The sequence below is a fragment of the Astatotilapia calliptera genome, chromosome 7 (genome assembly GCF_964374335.1).
Source record: "Astatotilapia calliptera chromosome 7, fAstCal68.1, whole genome shotgun sequence".
NCBI classification, from domain to species: Eukaryota; Metazoa; Chordata; class Actinopteri; order Cichliformes; family Cichlidae; genus Astatotilapia; species Astatotilapia calliptera.
The window spans coordinates 54,378,738-54,400,936 of record NC_137428.1 but is presented as its reverse complement, the minus strand read 5'-3'; the positions used below and the strand labels follow the sequence as shown (position 1 = coordinate 54,400,936).

Genomic DNA, 22,199 nt, shown 5'->3' with positions numbered 1-22,199 from the left:
TGTAATTTCATAACGTGTAGGCAAGCTTTCCTTTGCTTGATGTGATGTCAAAGGACTCCTCTGGGTGATCTCTCTCTGCTTCTCAGGCAGGAGTGAAACCTCTGTTGTGATCAACACCGGGCTTGATTCCCGTCCATCTTTGAAGACCCTCGGCTGTCGCTCAAATCTCATTCCGCCTTGACCCTTTCATCCCTGTGCTGCACACAGCAGACTCACAAATGTTGGCTTTCAGGTATGATAAACCATAGCCCAGCACAAAGCCCTGCCTAGGCACAAGCAGTTTTGAGCTGCTGGAGCAATTATTTCCCACAGAAGAAAAGGAAGCGTGTGAATAATTAAGGCAGAACTGATATCTTTTTCTAATCTGTTTTTCTATTATTACAGCGCACTAACACTGGTTTGTTTTTCATTCTGCGAGCCTCATGAAAAGCTTATTTTTTCTTCCCCCCATTGCATTGTTAACTCTCATAAGTTGCCGTGACAATAAAATTAAACAGTACTAAAGATATGACGGCATTCTTTGTCTGCTGTGAGAAGAAGCTACCCTACAAAAAAAGACCTTTTCCTCTCCTCACCAGCCAGAGGGCTTATGCTTCTGTTTGTTCCCCTTTACCGCTTTCCTCTTTGGACCCAGGAAATTGATTTAGACCTATGGTTAAACACTTTCTGTAAATCATAATAATATGCTTAGGTATTGATTACCCTTCTAGTGGTACTCTGAGAGCAACCAACAGATTCATTGTCTGAGATGGGTTTTAATTAACCCCTCCCTTTCCTAAGCCCCAGAAAGGTCTAATGAGGGCACAGGAGGTCTTAACTGAGATTTGCATACATTACAGTCTCATAGAAAAGCATCAGAAAAGGTCCATTCCTATCCCTCCAGCTCGAGCCTGTCAATTCTGGGCCCTTATGAAGGGTGCAAACTGTATTTATTGAGGCAGGGGATGAAGAGGTTGAATGAATAGGAGGGGAGGAGGAGGAGGAAGGGGCCGGCTGGAAAACCTCTCAGGGCACAGCTCACTTCTTATTCTCTAAACAAAATGTCCGATTTCTTTTCCAGCTTCACCCTTTTGCTCTTTGCTCCCATTTCAGGGTCAAGCTGACTGTCAGATCTGGAGCCAATTTTCTTCTGTGCATTAAAATGCATTGAATATTTAAGAATGAAATGGGTTATAGTGTAAGGGCCCAGACAGGCTCCAAATAACAAGCCTATGGTTGAAAAGCAGCATGGTATAAATCAAAGTGCCACTGAGACCCCGGAGAAAGTGCAGAGTAAACAAACCGGTCTTTCCCATGACTCCTGTGGGATCGCAGGTCCTCATCGATCACTGGCCAGTCGCAGAGATCAGACCACTAAGGCTTTCTCTGAATATTCTGCAGTGTATATGATGTAGACAAGGAAAAACATGGTTCACACCCCAGGAGCTGCAGGCTTATATCACTTTTGAAAAATTGCTACTAGGTTAAAGGCTGGTCCTCCTCAGGTGTGCCGCTGAGCAATGCTAGCGATGTGTCAAGAAAACACGCTGTACTGGCTAAAATCTATTATAAATAAACATGCCACACATGCACACACAAAAACAGTGAGGAGTACTGCACTGCTACAACTACACAATGTGCTGGATTTTTTCTTTAAACATGCAGGAAATACTGTATGTCCTCAATCTGACAAGCTAAGCGACAGTCTTCGCCCCGAGGTATCCAGCAAATGCCAAATCTGTCTCCATCTCCTGTAACTGACATCATAAAATGTCATGCGGCGCTAAGAACCCATTGTTTACTCCTGGTGAAAACTGATCCACAGTCAGCTTAGGCTATGGAAATTGGCACAGATGAGTTTGATGGTGAATTGATGTGAACTGATCCTAAAAGCATCAACCTCACACTACCAAAAGAAGCAAGAGCTCTCTAATGAGGACAAACTGATCCGACCTATATTTGTCTCAATGGAAGCGTGAGGAATAGACCTTTTCTTTTTTTTCCCATTCCTAACTCATAAAACCAAAAGTCTGTTCAGTCGGCACCTACACGATCAACCATTATGGTGGTGTCAACCCGCTGTAATTAAAAGATAAGGAAGACACAGACTAGATTGAAAGTACTCCACATATAAATAGCACACCCGTGGGTGATTCTCCTTGAAGATGTCACTTTCAGCAGGATTAATGAAACCAGTCCATATTCCCTTGCTCCCCCAGCGGCTGCCCTGGACAAAAGGATCAGAATTACAAGGACACTCTGTGTCTGCTCCTCGTCAAACTGTCGCCATCCTCCACCCTCACATAACCAGCAAGTTCACTTCATCTTGAGCATGATCCTGCATTAAAAACAATCATTAATACTGAAATCCTCTCGAGATTTTATGGGTTGTATCTTGACCCCTTTAAATATCATTGACCCTCTAAGTGATCACCTGTAATTGAACCCTGGGGAGGACACATTCGTTCCCAGGCTCCCCGATGCAGCTGGAGCAGGTGTGTTTTGTCATCAACTGCATGCCAGTCTAAGCTCTCCGTGCATGCGCTAATACCCTCTGACAATGACACTAGGGGACCACACACATGCCACATCAGCCTTTATCTCAATTAAAAACCCATTTTCATATTTCTCCATGACTTCCTAGATCAGCCACAGCAAGTAAACACCCCCAAATCCGAATAAAGACAGGCTCCTCTGGCAATGAAATGGGTTCCCGTGAGGCGCACCAAGTCCTTAATGAACCTCCAATTAGGAGAGAATGAGCCCTGGGCTCTGCTGTCACACGGAGGAGCTTTGAAGTGCACAGAATGCTAAACAGCAATAGCACTGTATACTTTAGAGGGCATACAGTTTTCAGACAACAGCAAACAACCACACGGAGAAAGTGTACAAAAGTAGCTCAAAGGCAGCTCGCAGTGTGTGCGTGTGTGGGTGTAGCTCTCACACAGAGAGGAGTGCAGACACTGAGCCGGGCAAGCTAAAGCAAAGGTCCTAATGCTGGTTAGATGCTCAGGTAGGTATTTTAACTTGTCTTTCCTCAGGCAAGTTTAGCTTAATGAGTTTTCAGAGTACACACAGAATATCATCAGCTTCTGCACATTACAGGGAATGCTAGTTTGCTCCCCTCCAAAAGTGGACAGTTTATGATGAACTGGTTCAGTCGTGCAAAACCCTTTATAATTTCATTCAATTTGTGCTGGGACTACAAAAGAGTTATACTCCAGCACTGTAACTGGTGCAGACAGGCTACTTTGGTATTTTTCACGTTTGTTTTTTTTCATTTTATTATTATTGGTTTTCAGTTCACTTTAATTCCATTACGTTTCCAGAGTAGGGTTCTCTCATTTTGGTTAAGTTTTTATGCAACCCCCCCCCAACCTACTCAAAAATCTTTTTACAACATGCCTCACTCACCCATATTTAAACAAGCCCCCTTTTTTCTTCCCCCTATCTAACATTCACACACACTCAAACTCCGATTAACGCATCAGAGAGCAACTCTGGGTTCAGCATCTTGCCCAAGGATAATTTGACATGCAGGCTGTAGCAGCCAAGGATTGAACCACCAATCTTTCAATTAGTAGGTGACCTGCTCCACCTCCTGAGCCACAGCCACGCAGAGGCATAAAAGTTCAGAATAGGTACAAAAACATTATTAAGGCAATGAACTAAAAGACTACATACACACAATATGCATTTCAATCAGTTAATTTTCATCTAAAGTCAAATTCTTCTATTTTTCCAGTTCAGATTTCAGTTCCTAGCCTACTCAGTTTGAAATGACACTATGTGAACCCCAGAAGGAAGCAGTCCTCTGACCAGGCAGCTGACACACTCCTGAAAACCAGGCTGATTAACAAGAGGAAAACTCCCAGAATGAACACTAAGAAACAGACTGACCATGTGTTGTCAACACTGCTGCAGGCTACATTCCTGACATCCCAACTGGGCACACATCCAGCTGTTAGTTCAGTAGTAACAGTTGCTCCGAGTCCTACAGCGAAATCGACTCTCCAGCTCCTTAGATTAGAACTACTGGACGGGGGAGGGGGAAGAGCGCTAATAACTTCTCGATAGTTATCTTGAGCAGAGGACATGTGATTGAGTGATGAGCAGATTTTGACTTCTATTGAACCCTGCTGTGTGTGAGATCGCTCATAGCAGAGGCTTTCACTTAATCGTCTCGGTACCTCTATCTGGCTGAGCGAAGATACAAACTGGCTGTGTGAGGATGGATCAATACCAGGCCCGGGCACATGGTCAATGATGCATTGATCCCCTAGAGCTCCAATGCTTAGTCCACTGGTTGCCTGGTAGTGAGGGCATGTGGTAACAGCACACAATGAACACATAAACACTTCGGTGCTGCCGGCTGTTAGGACTCGGCTAAGGCTTTTCCCACGTTTTTAGAGAATGACACATTGCCTTTGGGGCTTTCCACAAAAATGAGTTATAACTCAATTCAAAACTAAATGGTCTAAAATTACTGAGCGAACAACTGAGGGAATTATATCACTGCACTGTCTACTTCTGTGGGTTATTCCACAAGTTTCTCAGTCTCCTTCTTATATATCGGAGTCACAGGGAGAAGAATCGATATCAGTTCCGCGTTTAACAAAAACTTGGAAAAATCCAGTCAATAATTTCACCAGCACTCCCCTGACCACCATTTGACCCTCAGGCAAGAAACAATTAAACAATTATTTTCTTAACACTGAATATTGTTTTAAACGCCACTGAATACGAGGTTGTTGTCTCTGTCGGATGTCCATATCATCACAGATGGCCTTTGCAGAAGTAAACAATGGACTATTTCAGGAAAGACAACACTTTTAGCCTCAGGGCACTAAACAAGAACAGGACACTGGGGAAAAAAAGACAAAGGAACACAAAATACACACAAGTCACCAAACATCACTAAATCCAGGCTGAAAAACCCCAAAAAACAAAACCATGAAAAATTAAAAAATCTTATTTCTTAAGCAAACGATACACATCTTTCAAAACAGAAGGATTTCCTAAATCACGTGCTGGAACATTTCCAAAAAAAGACTCTGTTCTCTACGGCAACCCGGATATGGGGTGAGAGTGGCCTTTGTCTGCAGAGGACTGTTTGGCATCTCCACTTAGCTCGAGTTCCTGTTCGAAAACAAAGGGGAGCAGAGCAGAGCACTTTACAACGGGGGGGACAGCTTGGCCAGCCATTTGTCTAATGAGCAATCACTCACACCCTGTTGCAAGGCCATATGCTAGTTTGAATACAGCTAGTTCCCCCGTGTGGAAAGCCTAAAAGCTGTTTTATCACTTACTGATGATTCTTGTGTGTGGCGTGCACACACAAATATCACGCACTTGGCGAAAGTTCAACAAAATGAAAAAGAAAAATAGCAAAAAAACCAAATCAAAAAACAACAGTGTAACCTACTTTGTGTTACAGGCTGGGGTTTCAGTGCAATGCAAAGATCAAAACAAAGCCTTGAGGATAAAGCATGTGAACGTTTGTGTTTTTGTGGAAGCCGCAGATAAAAGAGATAACGGCATACTGTATATTTGAGGCCCCACTGCAAAACAAGTTGATGTAAGTAAACCAAAAGCATGTTAGCAATACTGAATGTATCAGAGAAATTAAAAGATTATTCCAGTTTGTTTGGATCTCAGTGGATCGCGATTTTGTCTTTAAATACTGAACTGTAAAGGAGGAGCTAAAGCTCGCCTTTCATTCCAGGGTAGATAAGAACTAGATTAATGTTTGTGGTGAGATTGTTGAAAATGAGCTTTTAATTCCACCACATTTCCTTATTTAAAAAAAAAAAAATCCTCAAGTGAAAGCTCAAATCAGACCTCAGATGGCATCACATAATAACTATAAGGATCGAGCAAACATCACAGAGATTATTGGAAGCAGAAACTTAACTAGAAAATTAAACTAGCTTTAAACACACCTTACATTTTGATTAAACTAACTGAAAGTTTAAAAACCAGACTTCAGGGAAAGAAACTCCGAAATAATAGAGAAGCAGAAGAAGACTATTTCATTTTAGATCATTGTGCATGTATCCATCATTAAAGGTTTATACATTAAATGTCTTTAGACGTCGTCAGTTTTATCAGATTTGTTAAGACAATTATGAGGTGGTACTAGTTTAGGTCCAGAGTGTCTACATGCCTGTGAGTCAGCTGCTGCTACTGTATGTGCATGGGTTGGTATATTGGTTTATACATGCATACTTTACAGAATACAGGAAGACAAGGATTGTTGTTATTGCTGAAATTATTGTTACTATTAGCATTTATTGTCAAAGGAGCTTGCAAAGAAAAGCGTCTGGACTTCTTTAAGTTACTTGAAGACGTTTCACCTCTCATCTGAGAAGCTTCTTCAGTTCTAAAGTCAAATGGTGGGGAGTCCCAGATATAAACCTAGTGGGAGTAACCCCCCACAGAGGGACAAAAGGACCCCCTGATGATCCTCTAATCGCCTGAGCCAAGGTGTGAAACTGGGTGTGGGTTCCAATAAGCCAGAGTTTTGGGTGAGTTCATTGTGAAACCTGGCCTCCACCATTTGACCTTAGAACTGAAGAAGCTTCTCGGATGAGAGGTGAAACGTCTTCAAGTAACTTAAAGAAGTCCAGATGCTTTTCTTTGCAAGCTCCTTTGACTACGATGACCTGGATGACTGAGAACCTTCACAGACATTATCATTTATTTTGTCCCATCTTTTATTTGATCACTGGGGGAACATGATTGAACCCACTCAAACAGCAGATCTTCGCACAATTTGCATTACACTCATTTTTCTATCCCCACAATCCCCCTTTTCCATTCATTGTTTTCCTATTTGCGCTGTTCTTTTGAGTCTTCTATATCCTTGTCCTGGATTTGTCTCTTTCAATTGCTGTCCTGCGGTAAAAGTAAAACTAAAGTTAAAAAAAAAACTGAAAAGAAAAGAAACTCAAATATAAAGCTGGTTCAAGGTAAAACTGAAAGTGACCCCACCCAACAATGTTGAAATAAAAAAATAAAAATAAAAGAGGAAGACATGTTTATAAGTGAAACCAGGAAGCCAGTCTAGACTGGATGTTTAAATCTTATATCCTGGCTTGTATTTTTTCCTCCTTTAAGTTTATTTATTAATGTGAATGTTTGTTTCTTAGATCAATCAAACCAGCAGTTCCTCCACTATAAGGGAGTGACTCGAATGAGTGACAAAACATTACTCCCACTGAAAACAACGCCCAGATGAACAAAATCCACTTTCCTGTATTTCCTTAGCTGAACAACTGAGCATGCATCAAGGTGTGACTCCTCATATATAAAAGCTGAACTCTTCATGTATGATTCTAAATCAAATTTAGATCTTAAATCTTTGCAAATGAACCTCAGCTGTAACGGTCGAATCCGAATTCACATGACTCATCAGAGCAGAGTGCAGCAGAGCATCTCGTGGGCTAAAGCGGTCCTTTATATGCTCAATTTTACATAACATTATTTCCATGAAGCAGATTCACCATCCCACCCCTCTTTGCTGCAACTCCATATCCACACAAAGCTCTGTATACAGGTAGCAGCTACTGTGCCACAAAAAAAGCCGATGTCAAAATCCTCTTCCTTATGAAAATCAAATTAGAGAACATATTTTCTGGCACTTACGGCACAGAAGACTTACAAATGAAACCGTTACTGCTGGTTTCTATTTTGTTTATTCTTGTTTACATCTATAAAATAACATTTTAATAGTTTTTGCTGCACATACACGTCAGTTTAGAGTTCACTCTGAAATCTGTTACTCGTATTGTCCAGATTGGGCTGGAGTCAAACCTAAACTTTTGCTTGTGTTAAGTGAATGCGTTAACCACTACACTACAGAGCCACTATCACTCAAACCATTTTATACTATTAGTTAAAAAGCACCAGATTTGCTGTTATCATCTCCTGAATAACACATCCTTGCCACTTACAAAAAACCTCTGCATCAGTGTTGGTATAACAGCAGAAGAAGTCGAAAGAGGAAGCAAAGCGATCAGAGATTTCTTCAAAGTTTTCTCCCAAGTGTTTGAGCTTTTCAAGCTGCTGCATGGCGGTAAAGACCAATACAATCACACCCTTCCATCTTCAACCCAACCATGCCGGCTGCACATCAGCTCACAAAAAAAAGAAAATCAAACAGCTATGGTGCCACTTTTGGCACATGCCGCCATCCGCAAGGGCAATAATACAAAAACCATAAAAGGACCGTTAGATTTGCAGTCCGATCATAGCCATAGAGAAGTTCAAAGGTGGTAATGATCTTGCAACCAAAGATAGCTTGGGAAAATTCCAAGATGGTCATAGCATGGAAAGAAAGAAAGAGCAGGAGTTGCAACTGTGCGTGTCATAGCCTCCAGTTCAGCAGCCATTATCACTGCACAGTCTACATCCAACAAACCTGATGTCATTGCCAGGTTTATTAGATTCATGCACAGTGTGGCTTGACCGTAAGGCGCCTGAAGGGCACCCAACAAGTGACAGCTTGAGCATTAACACACACGTTGCAATAAACTAAAATGAAAAGTTTAAAATCAATACTTATGTAACTGAAAACAGCTCGACTTTGCTCATGATCTTACATGTCACTTGCACATGTAGCACATATTATTTGCTTCACTGGATGCTTTTTATGCTTCCATGTATGACTGACTGCAGCTGATGTGTCTGGGTCTAACATCCCCTTTAACCTTTCAATCCATACGTGTCTGCTGCTCTGCTGTGTCTGGAATACTAATGCTACAAATGCCAATGCAAATCAGGGACTAACAAAGACCAGTGCAAGACTGCTATGATAGCAAAGGGACAAAAGCACGTCTGCCTCTTTGCAGGACCGGCTTCTCACACACACACACACACACACACAGGTTCTTGCTCTAGCACTGTGCCTCCTGTCGGCGATAACAATGGTTTTGCGCCTGTGCTGTCAGCATCTTACTGAAAAGAGTCTGTCAACAACCTCTTTATGCAGCGCCTCTCAAACAATTTTAAGTGTGTTGAAGTGGAATTATTGTTGGATTTTCTAGAAATTATTCATGAAAACACCCCCACGTTCCAGACATATACTGAGGAAAATGTAAAGGAAACACATAAATATAAGGTGAAAATGAAAAACTGCGCGTGTGCCGCTTTAGCAGATAAAACACTACCGTACCATGTGTATCTGCTTGTTCCTCGTCTTCGTTCAGGTGAAGCTGATGACTTCTCTCGCTTTTCTCTCCTCTCCTGTTTTCATGGGCTGTTGGAGAGAAGCACAGCAGAAGGAGCACAGGTCAAGACTGAGGTAATGAGATGAATGAACAGTGAAGCAGCGGCGAAGAGAAAGAAAAGTGGTACATTTGTCTTGGTGCACGTAAGTCATCTGAGCAGAGTAAGAGCGAGAGCTTGGAAAAAAAAACAGAAAAAACACAGAAAATAAAATTCTAGGACACTTAAAATGACTGAGTTTGCATTTATTATGTATGAAGCGCTCGCTCCCCGCAGTGCTCCAATCTAGGACTGTAACAGTGTTTTCTCTGTGTGAATTTTTCCACTTCTCTGCTGGAAGGCAAAATTAAACAGGGACAGAACAGGAAAATGCACTGCCTTTAGTCGCAGCAACCCAGACCAAAGTTCTGGGCAGGTAAAATTTTAATATCTGCCTCGAGGTATTAGAAACTGTGTATCTTCTCACTAATTAACTATCCTTTATTAGAAAACCCAACACACCACAATCTCCTCATGCAGTTTGCGACTTGACCTTGATGAGCATTTGAACTCATGCATTATTCACTGGAAGTAGAATACCTTGCTTTCTTACCGCACGTTGCTGGCTTTAACTGTCAGTGTAAGATACGTCTCCAGCCGAGTGTGTCTAATGAGCATAAATGCTTTAAACTTTTTCCTGTTTCTAAACTGCTTTGCCACAACTGTCTCTCAGCTGAAAATAATGATATTGCAATGAGAGCCAATTAAATTGGTGGTATTTCAGCCTCCATGTACAAAAATAGGCAGCAGCACAGTTTTGACTGACAATACTTTGGAGCCAGTTTCAAAGCACTGGCACTGACAACTACCGCATCAAATATGGAGAGAGCTGCCTACGAAGACATGAACGGCAAGCGGCTGTTGCCACATTAGATGGTGAAATACAGGCAGGGTATTCTCATTCTGACAGAGGCTCGGGGATGGAGAATATCCCAAGAGTATTCTGGCTGATAGAGCCAGCCACATCATCCCGCAGACACACCATATTGCCAGCAGACATCAGATTCACCAGGACACAAAACCTAACTGACGTTGCCAGCCCCATATAGAATAGAAGGCGCTGATTGCATCTGGAAAAGGCAATCAAAGGCTGACTGAGGAGAGTGGACAAATCTGAGAAGTGGGGAGATGCACTGGAATGATACACTCCCTTATCTAAGCACCCTGAACTCAGACAATACAAGGTACACGTGCTCAGGAAATCATTAACATCCTTACAGTGGATACGCATGCATGGGCAGCCTTGTTGAGTGAGTCTTATAGAAAATATTCACCATATGGTTTAGCTCAGAGATCCCCAGGTAACGCAACACTGTAATCCTTTTCAGTTTTGCAGCAGATTATAACAAACAGCAGCATATATGTAAGTAACTCTCGTCATTACGGTTTGTAATCAGGTACAGAGCAGTCAGATTTTACCATGAAGCCTGTTGCAGTGGCAGTCTCTTTTGAACCCCTGTTTAGAGAGTTATTAGCCAGTGAAGAGCAACAGTGTTGAGGGTCTGCATTATTTTTTGGTTTCCATGGAAACCCTTCCATGGGAAAGTGGAGCACCAATAGGATCGCAGAGCCTCAATGAATCGCTTATGGGGGGGGTGCGAAGAGAGATCAGCGCAGGCGGCTGAGAAAGCACAACAATAGGACGAAACCTCGAGGGGAGGACTAGAAAGGCCAGGCCACTGAGGGTCCAACAAAGAGAACGAGTCAACACTAGAGAAAAGGTTTCATCTACATCCGCTCGATGACTTTCCTTTTAAAGGAAATCTCCCTTGCCAATTTGTCACTGACATTTAAGCGCCGAAGCACTGTGGGCAGTTTAAACATCAAGGCAGCCACTAATTGATTAGTCTGTGCTGTTATTTCAGGCTCTGGCAATATTATTGCATCATCAACATCTATCTTGTGTGCAAGCCATCAGCACATGATAAATCACGTGCTTCAATACCACTCACAATAGAGATAGCAGGGGAAACTGTAGTATCATAATGCAGTAAGAATATACTCCTTATATAAACACTGCCCTCACCTTTCCAGGCATTTCTCAATACAGTCTAATATCCATGGCCATTCTGAGTGTCAGTGCTTACGCAGATAACCGCTGAAAGGGCTGAAAGGGAATTAGAACAAATTCATTTTGGTTGAAGCACCAGTACTTAGTGAGTACTTATGAACTATGGATATCAAGCTTCTATTCCCTCCTTTTTTGTGTTTTGTTTTTTTTAAAACGAAATTGATGATTTTTGTGTGCATAAGGACAAATGCCTTCAATAAAAATGCTCAAAAGCCTCCGTATGTTACTGCCATTTGTCAGCTTCTCTGTCTCTTGCATCATCTGTGATGCCAGATTGATTCTTTTAAACATGCAGAAACCTCAAGAACTGAACAATGAACCCACCACAAAGTGCCAAAATCTGCAGTTCCTCCAATCGGCACTTGAGGCCAATTTCAAAAGTGAGTCAAACCAGATGGAGTCCGCTGTTAAAATGCATCACTTTATAGAAGAAAAAGACACATCTATAGCTTTGTACAAAGAAGCTTTTGGTCTCTATAACTAATACCCACCTTCATAAGAACTGTAAGGTGAGTTCATCTTTTCAATAACTCATCAAGTTGAAGCACAGCTCCCCCACAAAAACTGCTGCTGCTGAATGAAACTCTCTTTGAAAGCATCCTCACAAACAGCACAGCTGCTGAGCAGAAGGACCTACACTGTTGGTGAAGACTGCCTAGCATGTGGTAGGGTTGGAGCTATGACACCACAGAGATGTCTACACTAACCGTCTGAAGAAGGCAAAAGCCTCAATTCAGACACTTTCCCCTCCGGTCAGCCTCGATTTGAACTTCAGCCATCAGGCAAACAGATAGACAAACAAATTAATACAGTCCCACACAAGCTGAGCTTCCCCCGAGCTATGGCCTTCATCACCCCCACCCAACCCCCCCATACACTAGAACAACATGCACTGACAATAACTTTCAGGACTATCTTTGCACCCCTATATAACCACTCCATCTTGAATAATAATCTATTTATGTTCATTTTTCCCGGTGAACATAGGAGAGATGGCAGTCTAAACATCGGTATACTTGTATAACAACAATAAAGTATTTTCGATTCCATTCAAACTTCACTAATGCTAAATGTTTGAGTTATTAGGGCCTGACAGCTTTGAGTGGCACTGACAGCTGTAGCTGCTAGCTGCCTGCGAGGCTTCACCACAGCTGAGTCACTGAACACAGTCGACCACATTGATTTTTAATAATCTAACATTACACGCATGACTTTCTGTGCTCATCCAAGACACGTTGATTTAATAACATTTTTTTAAGCACAGGCCAATTTGCATGTTAGGCAGGAAACCTTTTGTGACATGTCAGAAGTCAGAGCACAGCACCCAGTTTGAGCTGTGGCACTTCCTCTGAGGAAAGGAAGTGGAAAGGACAACAGTACAGGAATAGACAGTATTTCCATCTACACATTATAATTGGGTTTAACTTCAACTTCTCACTAATGATGACAAAGAGCAAACCCCTGAGCTTTACAAGGAACTCCAAATTTGGAGATAATAACCTAAGGGGCGGTTTACGGCTCAAATCCAACTTTCATAAAGACACTTAAAGGAAAAATCTACAGCTCTGGATGTCATTCCTCCCTGGTGATCTTTCGCCATATACATCAAACTCTAATATTACAGAAATGAGAAGGAGGCCACTTGCCGGCAGCTATACATCTCCTGAGCGTCCTCTTTAATGAGGGCAATGCTGAGGCAGAATTATCGCCTTACTCCATCTGGATTTATTGATCTAACAGTGCGAGTCAACTACCAGAGACAAAGATAAACCAGCACGATGGAGAAACAATCCCTGCACTGATCAGAGGGCATCCAACAGCTAATCACTCACCCTTTCCTCTCTGGCCACAGCAAACCCAATTCTTCTTTGTTCCTCACGCTACAGTAGGTGCTCCGGGGAGGTTACACGCGGGGCAAGAGCGTATTCATGCATTTGGGGTGCACTATTTTTCCAGCTAAAAGATGCAGACTGAACTCATTAAGCAAGCCTTGTGTTTTCTCAGTGTTAATCGCTTTGAGCTAAATGGGAACCTGATGAGAATGCAGCTCTTGGAAGTGTGTTTGGAGGGTGCTATTTTGATGTGGATGAAAGATGACACTGTGTCCAACCTCTGTGGCAAACATTAGCCAGGGCTCGTCTCTATTCGCCAGGTTTTTTCCGGCAGGAGCTTGTACCTCTCACCTCTGCAAAGAACAGCGAGACATGTCTTACACAGAGCCTTTCAGGTGTGCGACTTGCTTCTCTAAAAACACAACAGCAATTTCTCTCTTGTGACAAAGTGATTAAAAAAAAAGCAGTTGAACTACTTATTTTCTTTAACCCATGCCTGTCTAACTTAACCAGCTGCTTTGTGCACCACCACACTTTCACCCTACTTCCCAGGCCCCCAAGTCTAGCCCTCTCCTTATCTCCGAGGAGCCAGGGGCCTGGGGAGGGGGCATCAAAATACCGCTTTGAAGTCAAGCGATTAAAGAGGAAACCTGTCGAATTGGGATGATGGGGCTAAGGTTGGGAGAGGAGGAGGATCAGTAAGAGGGACAGGAAAGGCTGTGAATACTGAGAGCTCGGGACCCATGGGACACAATTAAGAGGAAGGTTTTTTTAGTGAGGGTTACAAAAACACAGAAAGGATAGCAGCAGTGCACCCTTCCAAGCCAAGGTAAGAGTTCATTACTAGATACACAAAGGGGGAGGGGGCTGAGGCTGCTAAATCCAGTTTGTTCACCGCCAGAGGTGCGAGCTGTCGAACAGCCACAGGATAATCATTTTCCAACCCACAGAAATCCCTCAGTCAGTAAGTCTTGAGAACTGTGCAGAAGTGAGCTCAGGGAGCTTCAAATCTAAGAGGAATTTGGAAGAAAATCCAAGCTGCATGCACAGAGAGGAAGTTAGCACAGTTTTCATAAAGTGTTTCGTGTACACAAAAAGAAACAACGCCAGATCTGCGCTCAGTTCAAACTATTAGATCAGACTATTGTAGACATTTTTTTCATTAGTAGAGCTGTAACATGGGATGTATACTGATACAACTGATACCAATCCCATTATTGATTCCGTTTACTTTTTAGTTCTTGATTACCGTCCCTTTTTGATCTATGTGATCTCCAAGTCTATATACAGCATACAAACAGTGCTTGTTTGAGGTTTGTAAAAGTTTCATATCATTGTTTTGCTGCATGTAAGTCTTACAACAGCATGCCCGTACTGATGAAAGGAATTGATTAGCTGGAAGGCAAACGATTCTGATAGATTCTGATCGATTAGACCAAGGGTGCCCAATCCTGGTCCTCGAGAGCTACCGTCCTGCAGCTTTTAGATGCATCCTTGTTCCCACACACCTGAATCAAATGAATGGCTTGTTATCAGGCCCTTGCCAAACATGATGGCATGCTGAAGAGATCAAACCATTTGATTCAGCTGTGTTGGAGTAGGGATGCATCTAAAAGCTGCAGGACGGTAGCTCTCCAGGACCGGGATTGGGCACCCCTGGATTAGACCATTTGGAAACCATTCTCAGCTGGTTCCGATCACTAATTGTTGTTTTATTTATCAATCCCAGTTAAAGGTCCTAAAGCTCAATGCAGTGTCTGCACATTGATATTTTGAATCTTTGCAACAAAACCCAAAGCTTCTGAAAACATAAAATAAACACCATTTACTAACAATTTAAAATATGGAACTTTTGGCAGCGTCTCCTGAGTAACTGACAGCCTATTTTTTGTTGGTCACTTACAGCTATAGCAATGACAGCTTGTCAGTCAGCCTGCACATACAGATCAGGCTCGATGCTGCAAACAGAAGACCGTTTTACAAAATGATGTATTATGCATGTATAGAACAAATACAGATATCTGCTGCACCTAAGAGACTGAAATATATTATGAATCAGCTACATTTTGTACAACAGCGTATGATATCCTGACTCCCCCCGAAGCACGCTGTAGAAATATTGGCCCACTGTTGTCCTATACACCCAACAAGCTACTTTAAAAAAAAAAAACAAAAAAAAAAAAACAAACATCTGGAAACCATTTCTAGGCTTCACTTAAATGTTTCTGCAATACCGTGAGGTAATAGTGTTTTTTGTATAGCTGTGAAGATCTGATTCCCTACATCTCTGAGAAGAGATGTAGAAATGGCAGAGAGAAACATCCTGTACCTGTGAGATTAGCTGCCATGGGATATGATCTTTCTCACCTTGACCTTTCTGTCAGCTGAAGCTCATGACTCTATTTAGTGGGTCATGAGCGGTAAACATCATAATGCAAAAGAGACACAAGAAGTGGAAGCAAGAATATGTGCGCAATGGGACCAGATGAAACTTATTTTCATGATTAAAACCAGGAGGAGGAGGAGTGACTTGGACTCCTTCCTCTTCTGAAACGTCCATACGCTTGACAGGCTGTGCCAAGCCAGTGATGTTTTGCTTTTGTTAATCTGAATTTGCTCCATGGCCACTTTGTAACAGTTTGTACATCACACTGCCGCATGAATGAAAACAAAAACCTTTGGCACAACTAACGTATAAATCCCAAAAAGGAGCAATGTCTGGATCACTGCCTGGTACTTACAGCATCAGATCTGGTTCCAATTCTTAATGGTTTTCACTACATACCTTGGTGAACACACCCCAGTGAAGCTTCCTACTTCAGAAATAAGATGATGATGATGCACCGACTGACAAAAACTATTTTGTCGGCGTATTTTAAGTTCTAAAACCGCTGTTTGCAAGTTGTTGTTGTGTTCAAACAAGGGGAACAATGCTGTAAAGGCTGGGCTATAACAACACATGTTGGGCTTATTAGCGTGCAAACATGTGGGTCGCATTACTAAAGAAAAAGTACAAACACACACAGAGAAAGACTGCAGGACATCCTGATATATATCCAGGATCTGATGTCATTTTGATTTCATACCTCAAAGAGATGCTTAATGTGAACAAAAATAATCCAGATAACATAAATATACATACATTTTTGGCTCTCCTTTAGGTTTGTAAACACAGCAAAAACCCCTTGTTTACTATATTTATAAAAAAAAAAGAAATATGCTTGAAGTTTATAATATTTTTTACATTTGCCTGCAATTAAGACTGTGACATGTTGGTTTCATCTTGCAGTAAATTATGTGAATGTCAAAACCTTTTGAGCCCAATTTATTGAGAAATAAAGAAAAACATTAGCCATTTCAGCATAAGCCAGTTAATCACAGCGTGGTTTGGCAGTTTTCTGCGGCTGACAAACACCGAGGCATTTATTCGGGTTGTCCAGCAGCTTTTTCCATCTATCAGACGCATGTTGGGAAAATTAAACATGGTTTTTAAAATAATCACACCCGGCAAAACCAGTTCAACATTTAATCTGTTAAGAGTTTTCATTTAGGTGAATTCAACAACGGCTTTAAATTGAAACTCCTAAACCAGAGACATGCAATACAAGCAACACAAATACTCCACATGCCTGATATGCAGCAGCACGTTATGACTCCTCCTCCTTCCAAGGAAAGATGGTAGCCTTCGTTTTTGTGGACTTTGCAGAGGGCTGCACGGGAGCAGTAAGGCAGGTGTCCCACTGGGTTATGAGAGCCAGAAGCTTTGCATCTGGATCATTTCCTCGGCACACAGGCTCCACACTGGGAACTCCTCATAAAGCTGCACATATGCCAAAGAACCCTGTATCCCTCAGAATTCCTCATCCATGTCGGCCTGTATGTGGCAGCTGCGGTAACAAGCAGCAGGTAACAAGCTGTGACAAACTCACAACTGAGAGCGACACATGTGTTTTGTCTCTCACACTGTCAAATATGCCTGCGCTAATAGCCAAATACCGTGGAAGTGTGTTTCAGCGTGAGCCAGAAAAAAAAAATCATTTTATCACCATGAGAGCAGGGTGCGATTCATGGCGGGAGGATTACTGGAGCAGCGGACGAATGATGAAACCTGGATAAAGTATAAGTACAAAGTGTGTGAGTAAGACTCCTGCTCACTGCAAAACCTTTCCACACCGGTTCACTCTACGCTCGATTCTCCTCGGACAAAGCTGAGAGATATCTGAATGAAAGAGGAAGCCAGGAAGGCAATGAAATGTGGAAAAAGAGGGGGAATGGAAGCTGGACTATTGCCACGGTCCAATCTCGTGAAAATGCAGAAGTGCTTTGAGAAACATTCCTTCAATAGGCCGAGGGAACCTAGTGAGACTCCTGACGATGAGGAGACGTCAGGAGAAATCATGCTTGGCTAAACACAAAAAGCACTCAGAGAAATGAGATTTAATCTGCTGATCTTAGAGTAAATTAGCCAGATGTAAACAGCCAGTGCCATTTGTGAGAAAGTTCACTTCCACAGTCCTGCTGCTTGGAAAAACGAAACACCAAATATCACCAATGAAATAAACTCTGCAAACACTGCTTTTTTCTTTTCTTTCTTTTTTTTTATTAAAGGTCAACATGAAACTTTCACAAGACACGGACATCACAAATGTGGGAATCTGAGGGTTAAGGTTAACAGGCCACACTGAAACACTTTCTCCCTGAGAATGATCTGCCTCCAGTCCTGAGATGTGGGAAAGGGAGTTTATGCAATTACATCACATTGATTTATGGGAGAGGGAGGAAAGATAGGGAGAGGATGGAAACTGAGCTGCTTGGAGAGGCTCCAAGATTAAGTCCCAGAAGAAACACAAGTCAATAGATTTACACCACAGAACATGATGGATCTGAGACAATCGTACGGGGAGGACTGCGGTCGTAGAAGCACGGGCAACACGGTGAGGTCAAACCCATCTGAAATTATTGGTTTCGATTTAAAACTAAAAACAAAAAAAACAAAAATGCTAAACTATGAAAACAGACATAATTGTAATGCAGACTCTTCTCTGCGAACCTGCTCATGGTTGCACACGCCGATAACAAGCTCAGAATAGCAATCACACCGCTGCTGATATACTTTTAATTCTCTCAACTCAACTGAACTCAAGCAGAGGGACTGATGCAGATGCTGCTGATGCCGTCTTGAGTATTAATTGGGATGGTGACGAAATTGTGAGTAATGCGCTCAAGCGTGCACTGCAGCTTTTGCGGGGTAGCACAGGCTAACAGTTATAAATAAATAGTCCACTTAGTGCTCCCACAGTCCTGAAACAGGACCACAGGAGTGACCACCGCTGGGATATTTATGGCGAAACACATTACAGATTATGTGTTTATTTAAACGTCTGACTGATTTTAAAATGAAAAAAAAAAAAAAAAAAAGACTGATGCACATTCAGCAATCCTGCGAGCTGAAGCAGAGGAGTACTGCAGATCAAAGGTATCCAAGGGGTCTGTTATATAGTCTTAACAACAACAAAAATATATCTACAAACAGCTGCAAACAACATTTAAGCCTAGAGAACAAATATAAGATGCAACTCATTACTTTTCACGGCGTGGGACTTGTGTTTATGTGAGCCACCAAATGGTGAAGAGATGAACAAAGCAGAGGGAGATTACAGATGATATCCCGTATAATGAGCTGTGGTGATGCAGGAGGAGATATGGAACGCTTTCTTTTCTTTCCTTTTTTTTCTTTAAAGTTGCTGTCTGCAAAGTCTTGAGCTTCTTGGAAGCACAACACACATTTGGCTCAAGCCAAAAGCAACAGGATAAATATATAGACACACGGAGCTGACCAAATATTTGAAGGGGGGTGTTTTGAAAGCTCACAGTGTATAGACTCCACGGCCGCACCCGATGTGGCAAATAGCTCACCCTGAGATGTTTTGAGTGAGGAAAGGGTAGACATCTGTTCCTTATTTTAAAAAAAAAAAAAAAAAAAAAGGGGGGGGGGGGGGGGGGCTTGTCCATTTCCAAAATGCCTGCAAAGATAAGCAAAAGTGGTTGTGATAACTGCCCGCTATATTGGCTTTCCTCTGCCTCATTGTTTCTTTTGTGAGACCAAATTTTAAGCATTAAAAGGAATTCATCTAAAAGCTGTTTTATCTTTGTTAAATCCTGTTTTGTCATCTGTCCAATTAAAGCAGCAGTCTGGAGCCAGCAGCAGAACCACCATTTTTTTTTTTTTAAGCTAAAAAGAACCTTTACACGTCCAGGGGTTTTCACAGACACCCACAAAATTACTTTGGCTTCATAGTCGGTGCCGAGATATTTCATATGGGATCTGCCTCCTGCCAAGCGTTATCGGGAAAGACGATCTGGCAAGCAATCCTCCGGGGTGCAAACTCTTGGAAAATTGCCTGAGCTGTCTGTTTTGTCCTCAAACACTTCACACTTGTGAGCGTCACAACCAGGTGGTCAAGAGTACATTGGACCACTGTGCGAGCAGCCTGTCATCTTGACGTGAGACGAGTGACAAAACGAGCGGGAAGCCAGCCAAGCTCACCTGATGTTCCACTGAGTGGGGAAAAAAAAATCTCCAAGTGTGTCTGATCTGGGGGGGGGGGGGGGGGGGGGGGGGGTGTGTTCTCGCTTTTTGAACATTTAAATCGATGAGCACTGCAGCCAATTTGATTTCACATACTGGAGACACCTGTCCTGCCTGTGCTATCTTTGACAAACACACGTGAAGGTGATCCCTGGATGCTGGTGTCAGACATGTTGGAATCAAACACATTTTCATAAAAATATCAAATGCTTTAATATTACTTTAAATAATTAAACAGTGGCCAGCTTTTTCAATTCCACAGACTCTCTTCTCAAGCTTCAAAGCAAAGAAGCAACAGAGAGTTACGGATTAAGGAAAAGGGAATTATGCTTCATGGTTTGCCTGTGTTTACCCTAATAACTATTAGTGAATAAAAACTATTTTACCATGAAGAACTACAAAAGAAAAAAGAGATCTATTTTCTTCTTAGAAAACGCATGACTTCTTAAGAATTCCTCTTGGAAGTTGCAAAGCCACAGAGAATATTAAATGCAGCACATTTCCTTCATACTAATGGTGTGGTTTGCTTGTGGCTGCAACACATCAGCTGGGGTTGACGTACCGTTTGCCCAAAGGACAGAGGCCGGGTTTTAGTGCACTGACCCATGAATGCTGTCTCGAGCACGCCGCACTTTTAAAGAGGCAGCAGGTTAAAAATTTCATAAAGCGCCATGAAAAAGTCATGAGGCAGCAGTGCGTACCGTCTTTGCCGTCTAATTGTTTTCGCCTTTGAGGAGTAAAAATAACAGTCTACACCGTGTACATCTGATCTGCTGTTAAAAGGCAATTATTCAGTCAGACGTGAAGGGGGCAGACGTTCAGCACGCAGGGAGGCTGTCCAAGAACCATCACTACGATCTTCACACAGGCCTACTCTGGATTGCTGGAGGATGCTGGTTCACTTGGACAACCTCAGTTGGCTTTGAGGGATACATTGCGAGCAACAGTTCAGCTTCAGTTTTCAACCACATGTAGTCCAACAGTGCGACTGTGTGCAATAAACAAGGACGACGCTGAAGGGAAGCTAAATCCGGCAAGGAGCACACCTGTGTCACACTCGTAAGACGCTCCATAACCTCAGGCGACAAAACGTTATTGCACGAGTAAAGCGAATCACAAGCAAGCCTACAAAATGTAAACAGAAAACAGCGGAGGCAGACGCCCGCCACATAAACTGCCACGACTTTTAAAGATTTTCACTTTCCTGTTAACAAGCTCGAGGTAAATGCAGTCGTCTCTCTCAGAGGCTTGTGATCATGGTGGGAGAGAGACCGTTATTGCCCCCCCCCCCACAAGTTTCCCCAGGTACAGCTTCTGACCTGCTGCGAGCTTCTTTTTTTTTTCTTTAATTAGAAAAAACCGATCTGTGGCCTTGATGCCCTGGAAGCTAACAGGGAGCCCGTATGTCTAATAGACCTGTGGCAAGTCTGACCCTGTGGGAGGGCCTGTAACATTGCTGTTATTCCACAGGAGCTACAGGGGGGAGCAGCACTGTGGACGAGGTGTGTGGGCTATAAAGACAGCAAAGCCAGCCAGCTGACAGGAAAAGGGACTGAAACGTGAATATGAACGCACATAATCAGTTTGCAGTGAAAGAATCACATTAGCCTACTTACGTCTCTTGAAGTTTACAACGTTTTCTTCCAGGTTAAAATAAAGAAATCTCTGCTTAGCTAAGGTTCCCCCCTGTGCGATTCAAAACATTTCACCCACATTCAAGCAGATATGAAAGACATATGCAGTAAATATGAAGCAACCCCATTTTCCACTAGAGTTGTAGCAGCAGCACCCAGGCTGCAGGTGTGTGTGTGTGTAGGTGTGTGTGTGTGTGTGTGTGTGTGTGTGTGTGTGTGTGTGTGTGTGTGTGTGTGTGTGGGAGAGCTTCATGTGCACTTGTGGTTTTGTATTTGAGGTTTGTATGGGTATAACTGACTGGAACAGCAAAGTGTTATTAACAGACCGGGATGCAAACCGATATCACGCTGAATATAAATCTCCAAAAAGCACTCTATAATTCAGCCACTTTGGAAAAGCAACAGACAGCAAACAAGACGACGTCACACACCAACCAAGCGTCCGCTCTGTATCATTAAACCTGATGCGACTCCACCCTCGCCGCTTTGTTTCCCCGACTTCCAATCAGAATGTAAATGTTTGAAAAAGTGAGTTAATGAGGTATCATCCAGCACCAACATGCCTTTAATTTGTTTACAGTGATAATGACCTAATTATCTGGGTCATCATTAACAACCTGCTGTCCATCCCTACGATAATTTGTACGCTCTAAATTGCCAAATCAATTTCTGACAAGAGCAAGTGTGTTTGTATTTGCAAGCAACAATTATCATATCACATTATACTGTGTAGACCGTCGTCAGTGATTAAAAATAAACAGGGATATTTACAGGCGCTCAGATCCCCTGTAGGCAGAGGAAATAAAAAGCACCGTGCTGAATATGGA

General features: G+C 42.5%; 2 protein-coding genes across 3 annotated transcripts in view; one reads left to right on the top strand and one right to left on the bottom strand.

Moving 5' to 3' along the window:
• The window catches only part of syt18b (synaptotagmin XVIIIb), a 367,435-nt gene that overhangs the window by 152,756 nt on the left and 192,480 nt on the right, over positions 1-22,199 (top strand). The window lies entirely within an intron of this gene.
• Positions 1-22,199, bottom strand: part of tspan18b (tetraspanin 18b) — a 35,993-nt gene that overhangs the window by 6,725 nt on the left and 7,069 nt on the right. Inside the window, exon 2 of the mRNA XM_026175699.2 lies at positions 9,155-9,238. Coding sequence (XP_026031484.1) covers positions 9,155-9,157 — 3 coding nt within the window. The 5' untranslated portion in view covers positions 9,158-9,238. The remainder of the gene's footprint in view (positions 1-9,154; positions 9,239-22,199) is intronic.